Source organism: Herpailurus yagouaroundi, unplaced genomic scaffold (genome assembly GCF_014898765.1).
Source record: "Herpailurus yagouaroundi ecotype Mexico unplaced genomic scaffold, PumYag 182, whole genome shotgun sequence".
NCBI lineage: Eukaryota > Metazoa > Chordata > Mammalia > Carnivora > Felidae > Herpailurus > Herpailurus yagouaroundi.
Genome location: NW_024412413.1, coordinates 19,585,063 through 19,604,202, shown reverse-complemented (window position 1 = coordinate 19,604,202; position 19,140 = coordinate 19,585,063). Strand labels below are relative to the sequence as shown.

Genomic DNA, 19,140 nt, shown 5'->3' with positions numbered 1-19,140 from the left:
ATATCTTTTCTGATCTGGCTCACTTCCCCAATTCTTGGTGTCAAAGGTGGCTTTGATTGAAAGTTACCAGATTAAAGGTTGGTTGAAGGAACAGATACCTGGCTCCTTCCACTCTTTCTCTTTTTAGTACTTAGAAATCTATAGTAACAAAGCTACTCTGTGAGATGGCTTTCTACCTCAATTTCTTTACTTTCCCCATAGTAGAGATCAAGCCTTAGAAATCTCAGTAATGGCACTCTGTTGTGAGAGGTGCTACTCCCCCACCCACACTGTTAGTTGCCCAGCTCATCCCTCACACTCAACCAAGGCTGTATCTCACTGGTACAGAATGTGGGGGGAGTTAGCAGGACAGAAGGCAAAAGTGGTGAGTGGTTGGCAAAGTATTCACAGAATTCTGGTCTTTAAGAATTGAACTCACTTATTAGAATGCCTTAGACCTTTTCTTCTAGGGGTATGGTTCATATCTCATTGAGGACCATAAAATAATTTTAACAAACTTAAGGAATATATGTTTAAAGTCTAGGCAAAGATTTACTTCCAAAAAAAATAGACATAGTTATTGGACAATGCTGCTATTCTGTGTCAAATCACATTATTTCATATATTTTTTCTTCTTTGTAGAAATTATAGGGTCTCCAATCATGGAATGTTATAGTTAACATATAAACTAACATAAATGTTTTTCAAAATGATTAGCTACTTGATTAAATACTTTAGAAGCATACTCTTTTCTCTTGCCAAATCAACACTTTTCGTCTGTATTTACTACACAAGGGAAACAACTACAATTTAATTGAAGAGGGGAATCACATTTATTAATGGTTTATGCAATTGTGTTTCACTCCCCACAATGAATAAGATTATTCATTATGGCAACTGAATATTTCTTTCTTCTCTATTGCCTCTTGCATAATAAAGTGCTGGGCTAGCATATATTTGTACCACTACTGAAATAATATGAATGTCTTGCAAATTCAGTGAGTCTCATGAGAGGGAGAATGGTTTAAGGCTTCTTTTGATCTTATTCTAATATGTATTTGATTTTTGTTTGTCATTATATAAATTGAATAAATGAGTACCAGAATATTTTCATGATTTTTTTCCTTTGAAATGAGGAAAACCAGAGGTAAAAATTATCAATAAAGATATTCTACAAAAAGAGGTCAGTTAATGAAGTGTATTTTTGGCCAATGAACCAAATTTCAGTCTAATTTTTAAATAGTGTTTTATCCTGAACAGAAACCTAAAACTTAAAAAAAATGAGGAGGGCAATCCAGATTACTTTACAGGACTAGGATAAAGTAATTTATCATTTATATTTGTATGCTTATTAAATAATTCTCAGTGGTTGCATAATCCAAGCACTAAGTGTGCAAAATACAACAAGTTGGCTTGAAATGAGTTATAACTAAATAAGCTACATATGGTACACTTTAAGTTGTTAACTCCTATTTCCCTTTTTGATAGATTCCATAATTAAGCTCTTCACAAATCCTTTGTAGAATTCAACTTATTTTTGTTATTACTTCATGTAGTTAATATTAGTTCCATCAGATAAAATCACATTCTTTTCTTTTTTTGCAGTTCACCATACATAATAAAAACACATATATCTTAAGCATACAGCTCAAAGAGAATAGCACCCAAGTTAAGACAGAGTATTTCCACAGCTCCAAAAGTCATCTTGTGCTTCCTTCTAGTTACACTTTCTTGCTCTCTCACAAAAAGCACACCATAGCCTACTTTTGCCAGGTCTGAACATCATACAAAGGCAACCATATATTATGTATTTTCTTGGTCTGGGACTTTTCACTTATGGTTAGATTTTGTGAGATTTACCAACATTATTGCATGTTGTACTTTGTCCACTCTCATTATTGTAGACAGTATTCCACGAATTAAGTACCCTGTAATGTATTTACTCATTGTACTGCTGACACTTAGGCTGTTTCCAGTTTTAGTCATTAGTAATAATGTTGCTATAAATCTTCTTGCATATTTTTTAGTGAATACAGACATCCACATGCACCCCCTCCCCGCCCCCCGCGAGTATATACCTGGGTATGGATGGAATTGACGGATTATAGCTTATAAATAGTTGAACTCTAGCAGTTTTTGTCAAATGGCTTTCCAGATTGCTTGTACCTTTTCTTTTTTCTTCCCACATCTTTTTAAATTACCAACTGAAAAAAACCTATACTGTCTCTGACAAATTTTCTGACGAAACAATCTTAACAACAATCATTTGACTGGCAAAAGGTAGTTTGCAGTTGGTCTTATTTGTAAGACAGATTTTTCAAATCATCCTTTTTTCTTGCATGTTATTTTCATGTACCTATGTATGGAAAAACTTACATCAGTTTTAAAATGTAGTGAATACCGTGGATAGGAAAAGGTCTTAACTGACCTCCTTTGACAGACTCCTCTACAACTGACAGGAACAAGAAGGCTATTTTCTAATAAGCTTATACATGCATTTGTTACCAAGAGGGAATATGGATTTTTTCCTTAGCAAACCACTGTTTGTAAGTGGTGTAAACCCATGCTTAATTATTAGTATAATTACATAATTAGTATTATGTAAGCTGATAAAATATGAATGTGAAAGAGCTGTTTCTTTTTTTTTTTCCAATATATGAAGTTTATTGTGAAATTGGTTTCCATACAACACCCAGTGCTCATCCCAAAAGATGCCCTCCTCAATACCCATCACCCACCCTCCCCGCCCTCCCACCCCCCATCAACCCTCAGTTTGTTCTCAGTTTTTAAGAGTCTCTTATGCTTTGGCTCTCTTCCACTCTAACCTCTTTTTTTTTTTTCCCTTCCCCTCCCCCATGGGTTTCTGTTAAGTTTCTCAGGATCCACATAAGAGTGAAAACATATGGTATCTGTCTTTCTCTGTATGGCTTATTTCACTTAGCATCACACTCTCCAGTTCCATCCACGTTGCTACAAAAGGGCCATATTTCATTCTTTCTCATTGCCACGTAGTACTCCATTGTGTATATAAACCACAATTTCTTTATCCATTCATCAGTTGATGGACATTTGGGCTCTTTCCATAATTTGGCTATTGTTGAGAGTGCTGCTATAAACATTGGGGTACAAGTGCCCCTATGCATCAGTACTCCTGTATCCCTTGGGTAAATTCCTAGCAGTGCTATTGCTGGGTCATAGGGTAGGTCTATTTTTAATTTTTTGAGGAACCTCCACACTGTTTTCCAGAGTGGCTGCACCAATTTGCATTCCCACCAACAGTGCAAGAGGGTTCCCGTTTCTCCACATCCTCTCCAGCATCTATAGTCTCCTGATTTGTTCATTTTGGCCACTCTGACTGGCGTGAGGTGATATCTGAGTGTGGTTTTGATTTGTATTTCCCTGATGAGGAGCGATGTTGAGCATCTGAAAGAGCTGTTTCAATGAAACGAAGTTGAAGGCCACCAACTAAAGGTAAATTTCTAACTAAAAAAAATGCTCTTAAATTAGGCAGGTGTGTAAGTAACAAAAGATTAAGCAATAAAAGTAAAAAGCCTAGATAATTTTGAACTAAGAATGCCTAGCAAATGTTTTCATTGTAGAATCTGTATTATGGGTATGGTTCATGCAAAAAAGAAGTCCAGTGCTAATCAACAGACTCATAAATTAAGGGGGGAATAAAAGGTCTTGGCCTAATATAAAAAAAATTGGCAATTAGCAAACTGGCAAATTTTCATAAATTTCATAGAACAAGGTAAGTAGACAGTCTCTTAAAATGATTTCCCGAGTTTACTCACTTTTTGAGACTAGCTTAATCAATTAATTAAATTTAAATTCCAATGTAGTTAACATACACTATTACATTAGTATAATACAGTGATTCAACACTTCCATATATTACTCAGTGCTCATTACAAGAAGTATACTTTTAATCCCTATCACCTATTTCACCCACCCTCCACCCACCTCCCCTCTGGTAACTATCAGTTTGTTCTCTATATTTAAGAGTTGATTTCTTGGTTTCTCTCTCTCCTTTCTCTCACTTTTTTTCCCTTGTTCATTTGTCTCTAAAATTCCACATGAGTGAAATCATATGGTATTTTTCTTTGACTTATTTTGTTTAGCATTATATTCTCTAGCTCCATCCATGTTGTTGCAAATGGCAAGAATTCATTCTTTCTATGGCTAAGTAATATTAATTTTCTTTATCCATTCATCTGTTGATGAACACTTGGGCTGCTTCTGTAGTTTGGCTATTGTAAATAATGCTGTGATAAACACAGGGGTGCATATATCTTTCCAAACTAGTGTTTTTGTATTTTTTGGATAAATATCCAGTAATGTGATTCCTGAATTGTAAGGTACTTCTATTTTTCATTTTTTGAGGAGCCTCCATACTGTCTTCCACAGTGGCTGCACCAGTTTGCATTGCTATCCACAGTGCATGAGGGTTCCTTTTCCCCCACATCCTCACCAACACTTGCTGTTTCTTAAGTTTTTGATTTTAGCCATTCTGATAGGTGTAAGGTGATATCTCATTGTGGTTCTGATTTGCATTTCCTTGATGATGAGTGACACTGAACATCTTTTCATGTGTCTGTTGGTCACCTGTATGTCTTCTTTGGAGAAATGTCTCTTCATATCTTCTGCCCATTTTTTAATTGGATTTTTTTTGACGGGGGAGTGTTGAGTTGTAAAAGTTCTTTATATATTTTGGATAGTAACCCTTCATCAGATATATCACTTGCAAATATCTTTTCCCACTCAGTAGGTTGTCTTTTAATTTTGTTGGATTAGTTTACTGACTTTTTTATTGTTTAACGAATTACAGGTTTAGACCATGTCAGATAAGGGAGTTTCTATTGTAACAGGGAAAAATTCATAGAACTGAAAGTTCATATTAACATTTCCAAATTTATTGCTAATAAATCTGTTTATAATGAATAAAGTTACTTAAAGTTAATTATAACCACAGATACATACTTTTCAGGAAAGTGGGGCATCACAGTAAAAGCTGTAAGGGTTCATAGGCTTTTCAGTTTTTAAATTAATTAATTAATTAGTTAATTAATTAATTGTTTTTGAGAGGGAGAAGGTGCAAACAGGGAGAGAGGAAGAGGGAGAGAGAGAACCGTAAGCAGGCTGCACGCTCAGTATGGAGCCCAATGTCATGACTGTGAGATCATGACCTGAGCTGAAATCAAGTCAGATGCTTAACTGACTGAGCCACCTAGGTGCCCCTCATAGAGTTCTTAATACACATAACCAAGCATATGGAAAGGTAATGGACTATTTATAAAAGCATAAAAATATAACATTATCAAGTTAAACTAACGAGCAAAAATCAGGAGCTATATGAAATATATTGTATACCTATTTAAATGTCTGCATGGGAAATTTCAAAGAAAAAGCTTTTAAAGTATAATTAATTTACTGACATATTGAGAAGCCAATACTATGGATTAAATCAAAGGGCACTGGAGTACAAATAGCATCACTCTTCAAGTAAAATAAAATAAATGACAGTTTTGAACCAACGTGACTATAATTATAACAAATACCTCTACCCATCCCAACTCTGTGGTCCTCAGTGGAACTCTTAGATTTTAGCTGTAACATGTACAGATGGACAGCTGTCCAGATCTAAGGTTATGAATTATACTTATTTTACTTTTGGTAGTTTACTCTTAAAATTATTGCCTTATTTCAGGTTGAGTGCTTTTTAGCCGAACATTAAGTATCCTTATTTAGTTAATAAAAAGATCCCATAAATTGGGTGTTGGCATATTGCAGCTATCCTAGATATTCTCAAGGGTCTTTTAAATTACAATTAATAGAGGGAGATGTTCCCTCTGAGATTTTGAAAGGAAATTTCCTGGGTAATACTCTGTTCTTTTATTTGTTTGTTCTCCATTTTTAATTGGCAGCTCATTGTCTGGTAAGGAGTTCATTGTAGAAGGAAATTTCTGCTACCAAATGTTTCTGACAACACAAAAGAAGGAATGGATGACATTAAATGACACATCTGTATCCATCTGGCCTTCTCTAACTAGTAAAGCAAAAAATACTAACCGCAATCTTTCTAAAAGACTTGACTGGATCACATGAATTGCTGTACTGATTAATTAAATATGAAAGCAAGCAAAAAAAAGTAACGCTGAGATGTAGTTATAAGGAGGAGAAGGTACTTTACAATGTTACTGGGTGCAAGAAAGGGATTTCCAATACTCTTAGACAACAAACACTTCTTTCATTGAGTTTTGTGATAACAAAATGAAGATTTTCCCCTACCATTTCCAAATAATCACTAAGTTACACATCACACTATGGATAATTCAAAAAAGGGAAAGACATAGTATATTTCCTTAGTAAGTGAATGCAGAATTAGGAAGAAGTGAAATAAATTACAAAGTAACTTACTGCTAAAATGTCTGGTTTTAGGTGCAAAAGGAGTTCAGAGGTGGGAAACCATATTAACTAAAAGCACAAATCTAGGGTTAAGATGGGCCAATCTCCATAGTGGGTATGGTAGGTTAGAGTAGTGAATAAATAAACTTTGTCATCTGGGCAAAAGCCTTTAACAGTGGAGGCAACAAAAAGGCATGAGAGTATAAAATAAGAATTTTGTACAGGGTACTTTCAGTATGTGTCTGTGTTTCAAATATATTCAGAAATAAGATTAGACTAATTCAGCTTTTTTTTTTCCTAATGTTAGAGCCTACTATGCAAGTAGTATTAATGAACTAGTAAGTATTAATGATAAAAGAAATGGACCACCACAAATTTTATTGACTTGAGAGTAAGAAGAATAGTAAGGATGAAAATGAGAGATAATTGCATATGCTTATTATTTTATCCTCCAATAACAAAAAATAATGAGTCAGAAAAAGAATCAATAATCAAAGACTATGTGTGTTTTGGAGGGGAGACAAAGGTAGCCTGTTTCAAACATAACACTAATAAACCAACTATACCATACATAAAATAATCTACCTTTGTAAATCTTTACAAAGCTTAGGAAGAGTTAAAAAAAATATTACAAGCTCATATGTTTTTGCTTCATTTTGTTTTCTTGAAATTCCAAACAAATTCAGCAGAAACTACAAGTTTATCATCACAGAGGTGAGAAACTAGGTGAGGCTGCCCCAGGGGAGAATTAACATCTTACTTAACTTACATAGACAGATTTTTGAAGGATAGGAATTCTGAGAAATTTTGTCACATTTAAAAATAAATTCAAAATTAAACTCTCAACTGCAAAGAAACACCATATGGTAGTTTTCAAACAGATCATACAGAATGATTTCATCTTCAAGGAATTCAAAGTAAAAGAACTTTTCCTTTAACTAACATAAACACCAGTAATACTATCCAGGAAATATTAGCATTTTATTATTTCCAAGAAAAATTTTGATAAACTTTAGAACCTAAAATTTGACTATATGTTATAAATGAGGGAAAGGACTCCTTGTTAGTGACATAAATGGACTTTCAAAACAAACCTGAAAAATGTTTATGGATCTGATTCTCATTTATACAATTCACTTCCTGCAACCACACGAGGGCCACATAAAACCAGCTTAAATTACTGCAATCACTGATATGGTAATACAATTTATGTGGTAATGGTTTTGGATTTCATCTACAGGAGCACATAAGAGAGAACCAAGAGTTGAATATTAGAGAGAGGTGTGACCAGTACCTGATCATATAAAAGTTTAGAAAAGTCTTGTATCACTTTCTAACTTTTACTCTACTATAATCTCGCATACTATTTAACTGCACTGAATTGAAAAAGGTCTGCAAATGGGATCAACAGGTTTTAGTATAACTTTTGGATATTCTTATAAAGAAACAGATCCTTATGTTCCACACAAGGGAGGTAAACTATTACCAAACCTAACACAAACTGTTTATTTATCCTATTCTTAAAGCTCTTGTTATAGAGCTCTGTGCAATATTTGCTCTGTGCAATATATTGCTCTGTGCAATAATTGATCTTGATTTAAAATGTTACAAAAAATTACATGGAATTTTGGAAGGCAAGCAGAGAACTTTATTTCTGGATTTATTTAACCATAACATTATAATAAATAATATAAATTCTCCCAATTTCACTTTGTACCTGGAATTACTTAGGCAAAGTTTATTTGCTCCTGAATAGGAATTCACTGAAGGCTCTCAGTCCCCTTCTTTCTGTTTCCTGCAAGGACTATTTTTAAATAGACTGCATATTCTGTGATCCCAGTTGGGGTCAGGGAGGGGTAGGGTGGGGTGGGTCAGAACACCATCTTAACTATGGATTCTGAAGACTCTCGAACGTACATAAACAGAGGTAATATGGAAAGAACTTGGCTGGCATGGGGTTCACAGAAGACATTTGATAAACATTTTTTTTCCTCTTGTATAACTTTTCAAAAAACAATACAATTGGCTTAGTGAATATCTTAGGTAATTTAGTATTCCTTTATCCAATGATTTGGTTACATTCCTAAAAAAATCTTATTTTTTATTTTTTATATGCTACCCCTTTTCCCATTCTTTTTAAAAATGATGACAGCTAGAACATGACAACTACTAATATCCCATGTTTTATAGACAAAGAATGGCACATTACATGCTTCTATTATTTTAGTCTTAAACTAAGAATCTCTTGGTTTCTAGAAGCCAATTTTCCTTCACCATAAATTTTATCTAATATTTAAAAAGATTGTTGGGGGGGGTGGAGGAGGAAAGAGATTTACTTCTGACATCCTTTGTAGTTACAGTGAGTACTGGGTCTTCTATTTCTTTTGTATCCCCCAAAGTACTAAATGTTGGCTATACTAAACGTGTTTAATAAATACTTGTTGATCTGACTTGTTCTTACAGAACGGTACTGTTTTTAATATACAAGAACATCTGTTATTTGGCACTGACTGGGAATGAGATGTTCTGTATTAGTGAGTTTTTAAAATAATAAGCTTAACCCATTAAATACTTAAACACCATTTTTACCTTCCTTTGGAGGTATGGGATAATAAGTCTTTCTAAATGAATATGTATTTATTTACTTCTCAAATATAATAATAACTTTAACCTTCTTTTGATAATGCTGGGTCATAAGTCTGAACACCAGTAGTGACATTTTCCTGTGCATATGCATATACATACATATAGGCATGTATGTGTGTATATATATATGTGTATGTAAATATTTACATATGGTGGACATGATGAGGGCCATAAAGGAGATGGTACCGAACATGAGGCTGAATGGCTAGCAATGCCATTGTTTACTTGGGAATTTCTTTTCTTAAACACATCTCCTGTCAGATGCTTTGTTTGGTGGTGGCAAGATGTGACAAGTACAGAGTTGTATTCATTCCTTCTCCTACTCACTCACTGAGTACTGCCACAAGGGCGCTCAGATGCTATGATGACTGACTCTAAGGTAGTAAAGCAAAGCTGACCCTGAAAAATACCTTATTAGTGCAAAGGCCATAGCAATCTCCTCTAGAATAATTTTCCTTATCCTCTAGAAAAGTCTGTTTCTCTTTACTCTCCTTCCTCATCTGTAAACTGCACTAATGAAGTAGGAAGAAGGAACATGACATCTTTTCAAGAACTGGTATAGAATGTTTTAGCAAAGGTATCTTTCAAACATTATAAACTCTACATAAGCGGAAGATAACACTTCTGCAGACGTGACTCTAACCACAATTGTGTCAATTTTATTAAGCCCTACAGAATGCTTAATTTTGAACAGAACACACAGGTTACCTGAATACTTACTTTTTCAGTAATATAAAAAGACGAAAACTTAAAAAGTGTCAAACTGGAAACAGCATAATGTAGTGAGCAAGACTGCCTGGGATTCCCCTCTGTAAAAGGGGGAAAACCTACCACATAAGGGTTTTGAGGATTAAATGAATTAATCCATCAAACGAGAATGAAATTTAGAAATCCCACTAAAGGCGGGAGCATTTCAAGATACAAGATAAAGTTTTTGCAATCTTTGTTAGTATTCCATCCCATGGAATAACAGTGATTTATTTTGATACTATCGATATACAAACTGATTGATTTCCAAGAATATTATCCTTCCTTAGTTTTTCAACTTGACATCCTACAATAAGACTGTGTTATTTTTACTTTGAAAACATTATTTCCCTCTTTCACTTTTTTCTATTAAGATGGACATGAGTTTTAGTCTAATAACCGTAGTTTCACTCAGACACACTGAGTTATGACACTGCAGAACTCCAGATGGCACTATTTACATTGTACTTGATACAAACCATATCCCTGGAATCCTGAAATTTGGCAGCCTTGTCTCTGCCTTATATTTTCCTATCATCTTGTTTTTCTGATATTCAACTTCATTCATTGTAAAGAGAGACAAAGACTACCTGAGTATATACACACCACACTTTTATTCTGTAACAATTAGTTTTCTTTTTTACAGAAATGTATAGTACAATTAAGGCACTAAAATAATTTTTTGTGAATAGATATTTTGATAGCTTATATTTTCTATGAGTTTCATTTATGAATGTATATGGGCATTATAAAATATTTACTTTAAAAAGGGGATATTGGGACTGATAAGAACTGCTGACTTAAATGAGAATTCAATTTTCTTATAAACCTACATAGATCACAGAATATAAAACTAGATGAAATTTTAGATTACAATTTAATCTCTCATCTTCTATAATAACATTTCAGATTATGAGTAGCCCTGTGGTTCATTGTTTAAATTAATGAAGTTATATCACAGAATGTAGAGAAGTAAGAAAGAGCTGAAATAGTTTAGATACAAATATGTCTTCTCATGCCAGATGAGTAAGAGTGCAGGTACTAGGGTCAGACTGCCTGATACTCCTGTTCCTCTACTTAACAGCTCTGTCCCTTTCCACAAATTACTTGGCCTCTCTTTATCTTATATCCCCATCATGTAAATGAGCATAAAAATAGTACTTATCTCAGAGTTGTTGTAAAAATTAATTAAATTTACATAGGTAAATGGTGGTTTATATACAGTAAAGCACTCAATAAAATATTTAGTAATGTTTTTGCTTATTAATATTGCAATTCACTTATAGAAAACAAAATATCTTCGTGATTCTTGGAGAAGCCTGAAATGCCTTCGTCTGAAATGATTATTCACAGGTTTAAAAATAAGTCAGTGATTACTGTTCACTGCCTTTCGACCTCCCTGTCAACCCCCAAAGGGGGGGAAAAAAAAGTCAGTGCTTACCAAGTACCTAGCTAGCATGGTGCCTGGCACATACTAGACACTTGATACTTGTCAACTGAATGGACTAGTCTCTATATTAATTGAGTCTGAATACATTTGTTTGTCCTTTATACAAGTGACGATTTGTTAACAGATAGAGTGACATGCTAGTACAAGTAAGAACTATCTTCATTTTGTCTGATTCAGAATTTGGCAATTTTCAATAAAATACATAAACTTTATGAATCTGTTCAGGGGATATACCGTTTTGAAATGATGTCCCTAAGGCCATAAATCTAGCTAATTATAATACTGTGTCTCTCTTGGAAATGACAAAGTCAAACATCAGAAAATATGCATAGATCAAGATATTTATTTTAAAAATTATTTAAGTTGGCATGGAGTCAGAGAGAAATATTCACTCTACCCTTTATAGTACAAAATGTTATCTTCTAAGCATTTTCTAGTTTTAGCTAGATATTGTTGAAGACTTTTGCATCAATATTTGTAAGGGATATTGGTTTGCAGTTCTCTTATAATGCCTTTGGTATCAGGATAATATGGGCATCATAGAATAGTTATAAAATGTTCCCTTCTCTACTATTATCTATAAGCATTTGAGACACTGGTGTTGATTCTTCATTAAATGTTTAACAGAATTCACCAGTAACGCATCCTGTCCTGGGCTTTCTTTGTTGGGATGCTTTTAATTACTGATTCAATCTCTTTGTTTGTTATAGGTCTATTCAGATTTTCTCTCTTTTCTTGAGTTTTGCGAATTTTGTGTTTCTGGGAATTTACCAGAATTTTATCTAGGTTAATTTGTTGGTGTGTAACTGTTCATAGCATTCTCTTAAAATCCTTTTTATTTCTGTAAGGTTGGTAGTAATGTCCCACCTTTTCTGATTTTTCTAATTGGAGTATTCTCTTGGTCTAGACAAAGGTTTGTCAATTTTGCTAAATCTTTTCCAAGAACCAACTTACAATGTCTTTAATTCTCTGTGGTTTTCTATTCTCTGCTTATCTCTGCTATAATCTTTACTTTCTTCCTTCTGCTATCTTTGCGTTTCCTTTGTTCTTTTTCTAGTTCCTTTAAGATATAAACTTAGGTTACTGATTTGAGTTCTTTTTTTTTGTTTTTTAATATTTCTTTATTTTTGAGAGAGAGACAGAATATGAGCAGGGGAGGGGCAGAGAGACAGGGGGACACAGAATCTGAAGTAGGCTCCAGGCTCTGAGCTGTCAGTACAGAGCTGGATGTGGGACTTGAACTTGTGAACCATGAGATCATGACCTGAGCCAAGATCAAGAGTCAGGTGCTTAAACACCTGAGCCACCCAGGCACCCGTGAAATGTTTTTCTATTGTAGTCTTCTCAGAATTCCTTCTTTCCTTTGTTACTATGAAAGTGTAGGATACCTACTACTCTTCCTTACTTTAAACTTCTTGATTTATGCTGTTTCTTTTAAAAGTTTTAATCTATATTGCTAAGCTTTTGGACCAAGACATTTGACTTTAATAGCCAATTGGAATTATCCTTTACTTCTGATTGGTGAACTAAGCTGACAAATTCTAAATTTAGCTCCTTAGCTACAGCTAAAATGATGTTATCAACCCCCAATCTCAGTGGCTAAGAAAAATAAGCATACATTTCTTGCTCATGAATCTGTAGGAAGCTCTATTTCATAATGCCACATGGGTCCATATTTGTTCTATGTGTTTCTCATTCTGGGACCAGTAGCTATCTAGGCCACTCTCATCTTACAGAAGACAGAGGACAATAGGTCAAGACAAACCAGGTAAATCAGATAAAGTATCTGCTTGCATCATACCAGCTAACATTTTGTTGGCCTAAACAAGCCACATAGCTAAGCCCAATGGAGTGGGAAAATCTCCTTCCGTGGGGAGAGGGGAGGGAGAGTATTCATTTGCTGAACAATAACATCATCGATGGCAGTGTAGCAAAATAAGGCAATTAGGTGCAACAAAGTTTTTTTTTTTAAAGTTAAATTTATTTAAAGGACTTACTTTGAAGTTAAGTCTTTCTCCTTTTTAGAACAATAATGTTCTTACTTTCAGAAAATGATGGTAATAATAAAAGGCAGTAGACATTTTAAAATTCTTACTACTTGACAAAATAAAAAGTTGGCAACCCTTTTTCAGTCCCCAAAATTTTAGGACCATTTTACTAGTCTACAAAAATCCCCAATTCTACAACAAGAAAAAAAGTAATAATAGACCACTGAATGTAATCCCAGGTCTTTGGCTATTGTTCACTATTCAGAGGCTGTTCCTTGGCTTGCAAAGACGCTCATTTTCCCCCTTCTCAGGTTTCATTATTCCAAATGCTTGTGATTAGGAAAGTCCATGTGTTACAGAACTAAAATGTCATTATTTATATCTAGTGATCTATTCTAACTTTTACCTTAAAAATGGTCCCATTTACTCTTCAGCTCTCTATACAAACTTGGTTTTGTAACATGTGAGGCCCTAAAATCTTAATGGCATGTAAATCTTTCATGTTCTTGACATGAAAATTTTAACAGGCAGTACATAAAGAATAATGGCCTATGACTCTATAACTTTAAAAGGATGAGCTGTTATGATTAAAATTTAACAAGTTCCTCATGGCTTTACTTCCAATGTGAAAAGACACATATTTAATGGTTTTATATATATACAAGTGTTTATGAACACTAATGATTTTGTCATCGCCTCATCAAACATTAAAACTATGTAAAATAACAGAGCTGTGGGGTATTTTTCCTCACAGTACTGTTAAAGCAAATGAAGTGATTGGCACTCCTATAGAATTCCCTCATTTCACTCCTGACTCCTCAGCTTATTTCCACCTCCTACTCTTCGTCTTATTCTTTACTTGTGATATTCTCCAGCTTTAGGCACTATTAAAAAATGTTATAGCTACCTCATCCATTCCAAACTTGGGGTGAGGTGGAAGAATGTGATATTTAAATGCACTACATCTACAGGAAACCTTTATTTTTTATCTCAATAAAATTTTTTTTTAATGTTTATTTTTGAGAGAGAGAAAGAGAGAGAGTGAGAGAGCGAGTACACACAAGGCGGGGAGGGGCAGAGAGAGAGAGAGAGACACAGAATCTGAAACAGGCTCCGGGCTTTGAGCTGTCAGAAGAGTCTGACTCAGGGCTTGAACTCACAAACTGCGAGATCATGACCTGAGCTGAAGTTGGTTGCTTAACCAACTGAGCCACCCGGGCGCCCCTACAGAAAACCTTTAATATAGAGACTTCCAAATTTGTCAGAATAGGAAATTTCCCATGAGTCTTAGTTTAGCAAATGAGATTTGCAATTCATTATTAAACAACTTTCAGACAGGATCTGTGAAATAACTTCACAGTATGGCAATTGCCTTTTAGTATCCTACTGATCTTACCTGATATTGGAGAATTTGACCCATTATATATTTAAATTTCATAAATGTACACATCTAAAATAAGAGGCAGAGAGGCACCTATGCGTCAGCAAGGGACGTTTCCATTAACTGGGATGAGAACTCAACTTACCAGTTGTGAAACTCATGTTTGTGTCATGCTTACAATTTAAACCAAGTATACTTCTTTTATAACATTTTATGGAGTAAATATACAAATTAAATTTTCTCTAATTTTTCTAATGTAATTCTCATTAAAATAAGATGAAAATTGAAAAATGTGGCTTTAACATAAGCAACATACCTGCAGGTATGATCATCACTCACACTTGCAAGTTCTTGGCCCTCTTTGGGCTCAAACACCAAACCATTAATGAAATCTGAATGGCCCTCTAAAATCTGATAAAAGGAGAGAAGTTAATAAGTACACCGGAAAATAACCTACAATATTCCTACCTAATATTTTTACTTCACTGACTTAAAAGCTTTCACTGCATGCTTCCCTTTTCTATAAATATTTCTTAAGCAATTTGCTATTTTTAAACCATGATTTATACACCCACTTTTCTGGAAGGTTTATCTTGGAAAGAAGCTGATCATTCAACACACAGCTATTAGCTTGATCTTTCTTTTCTAGTATGCATTTCTTACAAACACACACACACACACACACACACACACACACAGACACGCATACACACACACACACACTTTTTTTTTACTGTACCTGTCCTCATATCACCTCCTTTTATTACATAAAGCTTAAGCAAAAATTAAAGCTAGAAGAACTTTCTAGGGGTACTGAGATAGAGTCCCCCTCAACTTTTTAACTCACATCTACTGCTCTGAACACTCTTTATCTAATAAACACATATGGATTTCACCTTCTAAGGTCTTTATTCACTTCCTCAATGTGACTGCCATCACCGGGGACAGTTAGTATTAGAAGCCCATAATCACAACAACTCAAAAATCCAGTTTTGTTTTGTGGCAAGAACATTTAAGCTCAAAGCTCGTTTTTAAAAACAAATTTTTTTTAAATGTTTGTCTATTTTTTGAGAGACAGAGAGAGAGAGAGAGAAATGGAGCATGAGCAGGGGAGGGCAAAGAGAGTGGGAGGCACAGAATCTGAAGTAGTCTCTAGGCTCTGAGCTGTCCGCACAGAGCCTCACGTGGGGCTTGAACTCATGAGCCATGAGAAGATCATGACCTGAGCCGAAGTCTGATGCTTAACTGACTGAGTCACCCAGGTGCCCCTAAGATCTACTCTTAGCAACTTACAGGTATGTAACACATACTGTTCATTATACTCATTATGCTGTACATTAGATTCCCAGAACTTATTCATCTTTTTTTGTTTTGTTTTTTGTTTTTTTTGAGAACTTATTCATCTTATAACTGGAAGGTTATACCCTTTGACCAACATCTCCCCATTTCCCCCATCCCCCAGCAACCACCATTATACTCTGTTTCTATGAATTTGCCTTTTAAAAATTCCACATATAATTGAGATCATACGGTATTTGTCTTTGTCTTATTTTACAGGGTTATTTATTATACTAATAGAAAACATATATATAGGGCTTACTATACACAAAGCTTTATTCTAAATGTTTTACATGAATTAGCTCTGTCAATGCTTATGGTCCTTGAGGCAGATACTATGATTATCCCCATTTTACAGATAAGAAACTGAGCACAAAGAAATTGGGAACTTGACCAGTCACACTGTTACTAAAGCGGTAGAATTGGGCTTCAAACCCTGGTAGTCTGGCTTCTGTGTCTGTGATCTTAAGCACTTTGTAATCCCACCTTGCCCTATGCTGTGCTAATTGTTGGTTCTCTTCAAGTCTGACTCAACTCTATGTGTGTTCATGTTTATTACTCTACTACTATACTGAAATGTGAATTTCTAATTTTCATTCATTTGCTGTGCCTATGTAATATTTTAATAAATGCTACCAGATCTATAACCTATAGTCCTTACTATAGCCTAAAACAGAGTCAAATAAAGTAAGATGACATTAAATGTCATTTTAAATTGAGATAAATTCAATTAAAAAAGCAAAAGTAATACATGTTTTAAAATAGAGAGTTATAAGTATACTTGTCAACATACCTTGTATTCATTTTTATCTTGAAGGTCTGAAGTAAACAACCTTATTTTCATATCAGCAGCTGAAGTACAAAATCTAGAAGTAAAAAAACAAGACCCAACACAAATCAGTAATTAGAGCTATAAGTAGAAACAAGGACGAATCTCACATATATAATGTCAAGTTAACAAAGCAGGGCAAAAAAAAAAGGATATTATTATTCCATTTGTATGAAAGTTCTTAGGTAGGAAAAAATAGTTGATAAAATAGCTGATAAAACTACAGAAAAAAACTCAAGAAGATAAATGATTGCCACAATAATCATGAGAATAATTACCTTTAAGGAGAAGGGAGGTTAATTAGGAAGGGGCAGGGGGAGACCTTAGGTACTGGCAATGTTTTCTATTGCCTTCCATGGGTGATCATTACATGGGTGTTTGTTTTACAATAATCATGTTAAACTGCACATGTACTTTTTTTTTTCTTTTGTACTTTTGGGCACATATGCTATATTTCGTAACATACAAATTAAAGATAAGAAAAAAAAAAAACCCAAAGCTTATAGTACCTAATTCTTCTTTGAATTTGTCCCATTATTGTTTTGGGTATTCATACTTTCCCACTCAGAGGAAACTCTAGAACAGACTTGTTACAACATTACTAATGTGAGGGTCTTCTAAAGTAGATTTCCCCATAGTGATGTCATAAGAAATCATTTAAAAATCTCTCACCAAAATATCATTTCTAAAACAGAAAAAGGCTATTTTAGAAGGTCTTTAAAATAAATATCTCAAGCAAAAGGGTTTATAAAGAAGGTATTAGTAAAAGAATAAGGCCAAGTTCAGTAAAAACATCAAAGAATACAGGCCTTACAGGGACAAAGATTATTTACTTAAAAAAGAATTAATGAAAGAATCTCATTAAGATTAAAAGAGGGGTGCCTGGGTGGCTTGGTCAGTTGAGCATCTGACTCCTGATTTCAGTTCAGGTCATGACCCCAGGGCTGTGGAAGTGAGCCTGGCAGCAGGCTCCATGCAGAGTATGGAGCCTGCTTGAGACTCTCATTCTCTCTCTCTCTTTCTCTCTCTCTCCCCCTCTCCCTCTCCCTCTGCCCCTCTCCTTGACTTGTGTGCGTGCTCTCTAAAAAAACCCAATTTTTAAAAATTAATAAATAAAATTAGAAGATAAAACACACATACAAAACTTTATGGAAAATCTTGTGGTGTTCTACTTTTCTCCAAACTTTGCTGCTTAACTTTATACATGGTAAGTATATTTACATCATCCTTTAATAAACCATAAAGACTCAGAGAACAGAGGTAAGGTGAAGAGTTACTCTCCAGCAAATGTGAAAGAAAAGCAGTGGGGATGAACAGAGAGACAGAGAGATGGAGAGAGAGAAAGAACTGACGGTAACTAAATGCTAAAGATAAAACACTAGGAATGGGTTCTTTCTAACTATAAGTTAACGATGGTAAGACAGACACAAAGTTATATACCTCAGTCATCTTGATAGACCACTCTTCAGTCATGAAAAAAATAGTATCTACTTTGGATTATAAATATAAACAAGTAAAGTAAGAAATATAAAAAGTACAGTTTAATCACAACTGTGTAAAACTATTTATGAAAAAAATAGAGTACTGGGTGTGTAGATGGCCTTTAAAAATGTTTCTGTATATTCCAAATTTGATACAGTAAATGTGTATTATTTTTATAATAAAAATAAATAATTTATTTAAAAACAAAATTGTGCTGCCGGCTTGCTATAAAAATACTGTCTTTAAAATTAATGGCTGGTTAACGTGCCAAGTTTATTATACATATTTGTAGAGTTCTCCCCGAAATTTGAGGCTGCTTATCAAAAGGCAACAACGACAAAAAAGATGAAACAGTATAGCATATCCATTAAAAGGAGGGCAGGAAAACAGGCACCAAGCAGAACCATGGGAAGAACAGTTTCTACAGCTTTAAAAATCTGCTAGCGAATGCAAAGAGACTGCCTGACTCTTGTTTAGCTTCAGATTCTGTGAACACTTCCTTTTAATATAAAAGGAAATGAACAGCAAACTGGCTGCTGACAATGACTTATGTATGTTAACAAGCACTGTTGTGTGGATTATTTAAAATTCAGTTAGCTAAAACCTGTAAAGCTTCTATAGAAAACAGCACATCTTCACAATCTTTGTTGCAGGCAACCATTCTGTAGTTAGGAAATAGAATGCATATGAAACAGTGCTCAACATCATGAGTCATCAGGGAAATGTCATTGTGGTACTAACCAAATTAAAGACTGACAACAATTAAACATTTTAGAGTTGGTAGAGGAAGTGGAACATCTTTAGATTATTGGTGGGCACATAAAATGGTAGAAGCACTATGGAGACTGGTACTTTTTAAAAAATGTTAACATACATCTATCCTCCGATTCTACTC

At 34.3% G+C, this 19,140-nt stretch overlaps 1 protein-coding gene across 2 annotated transcripts in view; it reads right to left on the bottom strand.

Annotated features, from left to right (window-relative positions):
• Positions 1–19,140, bottom strand: part of NUP37 (nucleoporin 37) — a 41,957-nt gene that overhangs the window by 10,822 nt on the left and 11,995 nt on the right. For both annotated transcript variants that reach the window (XM_040491069.1, XM_040491070.1), the window contains exons 4-5: positions 16,728–16,800; positions 14,913–15,007 (exon numbers count right to left, since the gene is read on the bottom strand). In XM_040491069.1, coding sequence (XP_040347003.1) covers positions 14,913–15,007; positions 16,728–16,800 — 168 coding nt within the window. The remainder of the gene's footprint in view (positions 1–14,912; positions 15,008–16,727; positions 16,801–19,140) is intronic.